Genomic DNA, 9,322 nt, shown 5'->3' with positions numbered 1-9,322 from the left:
GTCTCCGGTGCATAAGCTCTCAATGCACATATAAACAGCCATAGATCATAAATCATAAGGCAATCATAAATCATAAGATACAAACAAGTGATAAATCATAAGATACCGATAGGAGAAGGTAGCAGGAAAGATGAGAAGATGAGGAGGATAAAAGCAATACAATCCTACTACATGGATAATTATGTTTACGCATAAGCCGGTGCTGTGAAAATTAGGTGTTCAGCAGATTGATGGCCTGAGGAGGAAAAACTGTCCCTGTCTAGTTGTTTTGACATGCAATGCTCTATAGCGTCATCCTGAGGGGAGAAGTTGAAATAGTTTATGTCCAGGATGCTAGGGGTCTGAAGCTGTCTTCTCAGCTCTCTTTCTGACCCATGCAATATACCGGTCCTCAATGGAAGGCAGGCTGGATGCAATTGTTTTTTTCTGCAGTCCTTACTATTCATTGGAGTCTGTACCTGTCCTGTTTGTTTGCTGTGCCAAAGCAGACAGTTACTGAAGTATAAATGACAGACTCAATAATTTATCTGTAGAACTGTATCAGCTGATACCTCTTGTTATGTACTGGGTTTATGTACTCCAGCAACCCAGACTACAAGTCTCCTGTGCTGCAGTTGGCTATCTCCAGGCAGCAATGGTTGATTCAAACCTATTGGCTGCCGCCTAGGGGCTAGACCAGGGGTCTTCAAACTTGGCCCTTTTATGATTTGTGGACTTCAACTCCCAGAATTCCTCAGCCAGAGTGCCTGGCTGAGGAATTCTGGGAGTTGAAGTCTACAAGTCATAAAAGGGCCAGGTTTGAAGACTCCTGGGCTAGACTATATATTGCGGCTAGTTGCAGACATTTCCTCAGTACAGTTCCAGCACAAAATAAACAATGTTATCCTGTACTCTGTTCCGCGTCTTCATTCCTGCACCAAAGAACCCACTATTTAACACCTTTGTATCAGCAGACTTGAAGGTAATCTTCAAATGGAGAAAAAAAAATCAGGAAAGATTTTTTTTTATATAATAATGGGGCTTTCAATTATCCTGACTTGGATATTCAGGCAAACGTCACAACATGGGTCCGGATTATCTGAGGGAGCACCTGCTGCCAGCGTCAATTTCCCATCGTCCTGTGCGCTCCCACAGGGAGGGCCTCCTCGGGGTACCGCCGGTCAAGGATTGCCAGCGGGCAATCCCCAGGGGGAGGGCGTTCTCTGTGGGCGCGCCTGCCCTATGGAATCAACTGCCAACGGAACTCCGGACTGCCCCCGACCTTCGTTTGTTTCACCAGGACCTAAAAACCTGGCTCTTTGAGCTATCTGGCCTGGACTGAGGGGTTTTAATGATTTTAAATTGTGATTTTAATTTTTTGGGGCTATACTTAATTTAATTTTATTTTAATTTTATACTGTATTGTTTTTAAATTTTGCCCTGTAAACCGCCCTGAGTCCTTCGGGAATAGGGCAGTATATAAACCAAATTAATAATAATAATAATAATAATAATAATAATAATAATAATAATAATAATAATAATAATAATAATAATAATAATAATAATAATAATAATATAATATAATAATAACAACAACAACAACAACAACGAAACCAGATTTCTGGAAACCCTAAACGATTATTGTTAAATGGGGCAAACGATGAAATGCATGGCTAGAACATCACAACATAAGTCATCTGTCTGGCATACTTAAGTTTTATGCCAGGGTACAAATACAAAATGCTTGATTTATAATTGACATTTGTACATTGGTACCAAACACCTACAATGATTGCTCCTTAGAAGAGTTCATTTTGGAACCATCCAGAGGGAGTTAATCCTAGATTTAATCCTAAATAGTACTAAAATGAATTGCAAGAAGTAATTCTTATGGAAGAAACTGGAAAGGACCATAATTAATGTTAATTTCAGACACCTCCACAGGGAAACACAAAGTGCCAGCTGGATCTAATACAGTCACAGTTAATTCAAAAGAGGAAACTTCTCAAAAATCTGGAGACTGGAATTTAAAAATCCAGTAAGAAAAGTCAAGTGTGCCAAATCTCTCCCTGATTCCTGCAGGTTGTTAAAACTTGCAACTTTTAGCAAACTTAGCACATTTACATTTATGTTTAACACATTTAGAGGTCACAACACCCCATGGAGGCTTCTTGGCAACCTTTTTTGATTTTCCACTTCTCAGCTGACCCCATTTTTTTTGCAGTTTTTTTTGCCTGACTCCTATCTATCCCACTGTCTCTGGAAAGAATTTTCACATTCATCCATTCATACTCTAAAATGTTTATTGTTACGTTGTCATGAATGGGCAATTTGAGTTAATGAGCAAAGCAATTTCAGAAATCAGGATAAAGCGAATTACCACCTAAGCACTAACCGCAAATATTTATCAATAATTATTGTCAGAACTTCTGTATTATCTGGGTGCTTCACACAGAGAGGCTTCAAACAGCTTAAAAAGAATTCTGCACTTCCTATTTATTACTCTACTAAGAAGAGCAGGATTATGACACAATTACCTTTATAAATGGCCTTTTTGCTATAGGGAGTTCTCAACTTACAACCACAATTGAGCCCAAAATTTCTGTTGCCGAACAAGATAGTTGTTAGGTGAGTTTTGCCCCATTTGACGACCTTCCTTTCCATAGTTGTTAAGTGAATCAGCCGTTAAGCAAACCTGACTTCCCCCGTTGGCTTTGCTTGTCAGAAGCTGGCTGGGAAGGTGGCAAATGGTGATCACATTATCCAAGGACACTGCAGCTGTCAAAAATACACACCAGTTGCTATACGTCTGAATTTTGATCACCTCACCATGGGGATGCTGCAACCGTCATTAAGTGTGAAAACTCATCGTAGGTCACTTTTTCCAACGCTGTTGTAACTTCGAAAAGTCACTAAGTGAGTGGCTGTAAATCGAGGACTACCTGTATTCATCTCTTGGATGGTGATCCAGCTAAGCCAACTTTTGTTTTTTTTCTTTCTTCAGAAAACCTGTAGCACAATCCAAAAACTGAGGCTGTATTTTTTAAATGCACATGCATCTTTAAAGCTTCAATTAAGTGGCCATCAGAAAAGCATTATTTGGAGGCCACTGAACCCCTGGAGACTTAACCATAAATCATGTCAATCAGCGGGGGAGTCCTCCTGCCTTAACTGACCTCATTAGCTTCTTATGGGTGAACCAGGACTGATTGATTGACGTCCACTCACCAAGACGTTTCCGACTCCTAGCCCTCACTAGATCGATTTTCCCCATCAGATTGATCCCTAACCTGTTATCTCAAGTCTCCCAATGGCCATAGCCGCTGTGTGAATGAGGAACACTCTGTTAATTGTATCCATAGGCCGCCTTTTCTGAGCCACCCGGAAAGCCTCCAAGGTTAGCCTCGGAAACAATGTGAACTGCCAGAGGGGCCAAGCCAGGCCTTGAACTCAATCTACCTCTGTCCAGGTCTAACCCCTTCTAGCTAGCACTGGCTTTCCTTGCCTCTGCTCTGAGCCCTTTGAAGGAAGTCCTTTCCACAGTGATGATCTTCCATAAACCAGCAAGTCCATGCTTTTCCAAAGTGACCCAATCGCTCACGTGTTCGTGCAGCCCTGCATCTTTTGTACTTATCCGGGCGTCGAAACAAGCCCAGTTAAGGCATGTCAGAGCCAAAAGAATACAAGCTGGGGAACACCAGAGCCGCCCGGTATGCCTCCACGAGAGGCGATGGGAGTTTGCCCAGCATAGAGAACGAGAATCGGAGAGCGGCACTTCAGTTCGTTCCTTCAACGGGGCCCGAGAGCGGCTGGAACGGCCTTGGCAAAACTTGACTAAACCATCTTCCTAGGAGGCAGAAAGGGACAGCACACACAGAGTGGCTGGTCAGCAAAGGTAAGGTGTCAGTCTTGGAGCTATCAGCAGGTACTTGCAAGGGCCCACTGCCCGGGGCCATTTCTGTGGCTCTTCACAGCTATGTTGCAACTACACCATCTCCCGTGCATCTTTTTGGAACTGAATTTTAAGTGCTGCAGCACCATATACTATAGAGGAAATCTTAAACACTGTACACCTAATATAGTATTTTTTAAATAAAGAGAATGAGTCCATATCCAATGCAAAACACAAAAGGGGGGAGGAGAAAACATAGTCCCCATCTTCTTTGTATAATGACATCATCCATCGTAACCCTCGTACCCAAAACACATTAAGCATGACCCACTCCCAGTCAAGATTGGCCACCCCTGTGTTAAGTAATAACGTAGCTTGATTGTTCGAAGCTTAGCATGTTGTATTTGCTCACCCACCGTGGGTTATAAATTACAATGATTTAGTATGGTGTAAGAACTCAGCTAGTGCTTTTTCAATAAATGATGTTTAAATAATATTTTAAACAGCACTTCCAGATTCTGTGAAACCAGCTTGTAAAGATACAGCATGGAGAAAGATTACATGCATAGAGAAGAAAGATTTGGATTCCAAATAGGCTGTAAAAGTATGATTATATTATGATTAACGTGCACTAATATAAAACATATATGATTATATCTTGGTTACGATTATAATCGTCTTAAGAGCCAGACCAACCAGTTGCTAATAATTCAAGTGTAACCCACAACTTTCGAGATGTAAGAATTAGAACTAGAATAGTCACATACACTGTTGAGTTTCTGGAAAGAGCACCAAGTTGTAAATAAAATAGGACATTGGAGACCTATGCCTTTGGAACAAGGAAATTTTTTCTATTATCATTTGTTAGGTGCATTCAAAAGGAAATATTTTCTCCAAACTAGACTTGCGGGAGAATAAGGAAGAGGGATGAATGGAAGTCTGCGCTTAATTGTCCCCTGAAAATCCATGTCATATCTACAACATTTTCCACAGTGAAATTTAAAAAGTATCCAATTGTCATTCTCATTGGTTGGTGGCTTTATGGTGCAGAATTTATTTGAATGTGCTTGCTTGAATTCGTACCTGTTGGAAATGGATATTGTGCTATTTTTAAAAAATTAAAAAATAAAAAATGTAAGTTCTAATGCATTTTCCTTGTCTTATTCTTGCGGTTGCCATCAAACATAAGATTACACATTTAAATTCAGTTACTAAGATATTGGATAATTGGCCCCCAAAATGTAGGAATTCCATTCATCTAGAATGGAACCACACCCCATTTGTAGCAATAAATAGGCATCTAAATCAGCTTGACAAACACATGACTGTTTCCCCAGAGTGAAGGTGGATGGTTCTAGGTCAGGGGTAGGCAACCTTGGCTCTTTTATGACTCATGGCCTTCAGCTCCCAGAATTCCTGAGCCAGCCATGCTGAGGGGAAAGGGAGAGGTTTCCAAGCTGAGCCATGCTGGCTCAGGAATTCTGGGAGTTGAAGGCCATGATTCATAAAAGAGCCAAGGTTGCCTACCCGACCTAGAACCATCCACCTTCACTCTGGGGAAACAGTCATGTGTTTGTCAAGCTGATTTAGATGCCTATTTATTGCTACAAATGGGGTGTGGTTCCTAACTGGTTGCAGGCCTCAGCTTTGCCACTTTAAGCCTTACTTGCTTCTCCATACAGAATTTCATCCTTGGCAAAAGAAGGTCGCTAGTTAGTCTTGTGCATGCACCTTCTACTTGGTGATATGCTGGAAACTGTGTGGGCCTCCAAGATAATGTATAGCAAAAAGAGTGTAGATCTGAAAATAAATGCCCTAAAGACGCAGGTAGTTTCATTTGACCAGAAAAATAGGAACAATGAATGCATACGTAAATGGTGAAGTACTAGAACAAGGAAATGAATTTGTGTATTCTGGCAGAAAATTTAAAAGAGGGAACTGGAAACTGTTTAATACTGCATGTGCAAATGTTGATAGAAGACAATAAAGGAAGGAATGCTGAAAGAAGCAAAAATGGTTGCATATGAGTGTCCTGGCCTACATTACAGTACACAAGTGAGAGGCAAATCTATCAAGAGAAACATGATAGTAAATCGAATGCAGGAGGAAAGGGTTACTTAAGAGGTAGAGGTAGTCCTCAACTTGTGACCATTTGTTTCACAATGGTTCAAAGTTAAAACGGCCTTGGGAAAAATGACTTACAAACTGTATTTGCACTTACAACTGTTGCATCACCCTCCCTCCCCCCTCCCCCAGTCACATTAATGTAGTTTGGTTACTTGGCAGCCAGTTCGCATTTATGACTGATTGTACCATCCTATGATCGTATGATCATGATTTGCAAAAATTTCTAGCAAAAATGTCCATTGGGGAAGCTGGATTTGCTTGATAACAACTGTGATTCACTTAATGACCTTATGCCATAAAAATTGTCATAAAATTGGGTCTGATTCAACTTATGACCGCAAGGGCTTCAGGCAGAAATTGCAGTCATAAAGCACTGTGAAGCGGTATATAAGTCTAAGTGCTATTGCTATTACTTGTTTGTGGGTAAAAACAAGAACGGAGACAAGTATGAATGGGCCTGAATGAATAAAAATTGAACACAAAGTGAATGAACAGTACAGCGTAATTGCACCAAAGTGGTGTTTTTGTCAGACAGAGTAACTGAAGATGCAAGACAAACATGAAGGTGATGTCATGAGCCTAATGGCATGCAAAAGCCCTGGTTGAGAAAGAAAATCACTCCATCCATCTGGCAGACAAACTCCATTTATTGTGAATTACAAATTCAGCATACTGGTTTTATGGTAGGTATTCAGATGTAAGGATTCCAAAGTGTATTTAAAAAAATAAACAGCCAAACCACAAACAGACCCAAGACTTCTTCTTTTATGATTCTGATCCAGCCGGTAAGCCCCAGTGAAATTCATTATGTAAACTTGATGATTCACAAAAAGCAATGGAGCCTGGATACCGCTATTCCATCTTAACCGCTTAAAAAAAAAACTAAAAAGGACAAACAGCTGCAATAAAAATGTAAACCTGTATACAGAAATTAACCATTCTCAAGCTATTGTTGCATTTGGAGTGGGCTATAAATTTTAAATAAAGCTCACTTCACTCCACCCAAAGTATGGTGTAAAAAAAACAAAAAACCCAATCATCATGTGATTTGTAAATTCAAACTTACTTAAAAAAAGTTTATGGTTTACTATGTACAGGTCAAATAATATGGATGTTAAAGACTTGGGGTGAAGTGACTGAGACACAACAGATAGTCCTCTCTGGAAGAGGCTTTTGGGTTCAAATGAAGCCTTCTTCCTCATTGCCTGGAATTCAGCAAGTGCTTGTTCTCTAGCTTTGGACTCCTTGAGAAGGCAGGGAGAAGGCTGAAGGGCATCTAGCCCTTCCCAACATGAGATTTTCCAGATGTGTTGGGATTGTAACTCCTCAGATTTCCAATGCATCTGGAAGATACCAGCTGGGCTAGAGAAAGTGACCCTCTGCCCTCCTTGGTTAGTGCACCTATCCCAGGGGTAGGCAACCTTGGCTCTTTTATGACTCGTGGACTCCCAACTCCCAGAATTCAGCTGGTTGAGGAATTCTGGGAGTTGAAGTCCACGAGTCATAAAAGAGCCCAGGTTGCCTACCCCTGACCTAGGGCCAAGGGCTACTATACTTGTGCACAGAATTGTATGGCTATAGGAAGGATGGTGCCCTTTTTGTTTTCTAAAGCGAGAATGTGAGACGTGTATACAGACCTGATAAAAAGCAAAATCAGTGTGCAACAAAGTGGAAAGAAAGATACCCAACAGCGCGTGTGCATGTATTTCTTGTGTGGTAATTATGGTAGTTCTATATAAATTAGCTATATTGTTTTATACATGTGACCTATGACCTAAAGCTTTTTTTTCTTCCCTCTTTAAAACTATAATTTTATTCGCTCATCTTATTATTATTATTATTTTTTAAAAAATCTAATACTTCTCTTGCCATGTCCCTCATGGCAATTATGGAATATTAATATAAAAGGTGTGTATTCTTTAAAAAAAACACAAAGTTGTGATATTGGCTAGTTATGTACGTTTATAGCTAAATGAAGTAAATAAGTATTAAAAGCCTTCTATCATTAGTAGTGCCTTATACATAACATTTAGAAAAAGCGAAATGTATATATTCTAAAACTGTTAACTATTTTTTTTAAAAATACAAACAAAAAGGAGAGAGATACATTATCAGTACCACTGCTGATTGCCATTGTCCAAATTCAAGGTATTAACTATAAGTTACCAAAGGGAGCAGGGGGGTGGGGAATGCTACTTAAAACTATGAAAGTTGTATTGATGATGCTAACTCATTATGGACTAGTTACGGAAGGAAATGGCCAACTCAGCATGTTTCTTCCATGCCTTACTCTAAAGTGCTGAAAGGAGAAAAAAATGGGGCCCATCTCACTTAGGTATGGGAAGGATATTTGTGTGGGATCCATAGAGCCCCATTCCTTGCATCTCCCATACTTTCCTTTCATGGAAAGTAAGACTCCTTGGCTCTGCATATGACCTTATGGATGGAGAAGATGCCCTCCACTTACAGGTATGTCCCAAGCAAAATGTAAGCGATGGATTAGCCACTCCACAAACAACATATGTGGCATCCTCTTAATCTGTGATATGATGCCCGAACGCAAAGGGGGAGAAGGCCACCATTCTATCAAAGGTGGTGGACCATCAAAGATGGTGAACCTTTCATATAGTGTTCTATGGACCACGATAGGCTTAGGGAATTATACCAAACCTTTCTACACTCAAGTCAACAATAAGTCAATAGTAGCAAAGAGGTTGACTCTGCCTGGACTCTTGAGGGCCCACTGATCAGGTGCTTTGCTTGTGAATGAACCAGCCTGTGTTCTGCCTATCCTGGCCCTGTGTTTGGGATAGGACTCACAAGTGGAAGGTGTGCACAGCATATGTCCCTCTCCTACATGTTGAATGTTTCTAGTCTGGACACAGTTTGTTAGACTTCTTCAGTAGAAGTGTCTCTCTTTCACAGCATGGATTTCTTTGAGGAATAAGGCTCTTGTTACAAGGCACTACTATTAAGACAAATGTTTTAAGACTGAATATTAAATACAGTGCTAATATACATGGTTTCCTTAAAAACTGGGATAATGCAGCCAACCCCCCGCCCCCCCTCAATAAACCAACAAAAACAAACATAAATATATATAAAAAGAAGAGGACAAATTTAGCACTTCTGTTTTTGAAAAGCGAATTGGTCCAGCGTAATTGGCGGCTTCCTTAAGGCTCCTTTTCAAATTGTCTCAAACCTGCTAAAAGAAAGAAAAGTGGTGGAGTTGCCTCAAATCACCAGAAATGTCATCATTTGGGGGCTTAGTTGGAAAACCCCTACTTGTCCAAGGATTTGCTTAGGTTGCAATGCTAAAAT

General features: G+C 40.3%; 1 protein-coding gene across 7 annotated transcripts in view; it reads right to left on the bottom strand.

The window, feature by feature from the left end:
• Nucleotides 1-6,628: 6,628 nt before the first annotated feature.
• The window catches only part of CALD1 (caldesmon 1), a 226,826-nt gene continuing 224,132 nt past the window's right edge, over nt 6,629-9,322 (bottom strand). For 6 of the 7 annotated variants that reach the window (XM_081331793.1, XM_081331792.1, XM_081331798.1 and 3 more), the window contains one exon: nt 6,629-9,206. In XM_081331793.1, coding sequence (XP_081187919.1) covers nt 9,175-9,206 — 32 coding nt within the window. In that variant the 3' untranslated portion in view covers nt 6,629-9,174. The remainder of the gene's footprint in view (nt 9,207-9,322) is intronic. The other variant, XM_081331794.1, reaches the window with a different exon arrangement.

Source organism: Vipera berus (genome assembly GCF_964194415.1).
Source record: "Vipera berus genome assembly, chromosome: 6".
NCBI lineage: Eukaryota > Metazoa > Chordata > Lepidosauria > Squamata > Viperidae > Vipera > Vipera berus.
Note: the sequence above shows the minus strand (reverse complement) of the source record. Positions and strands in the feature narration are given on the sequence as shown.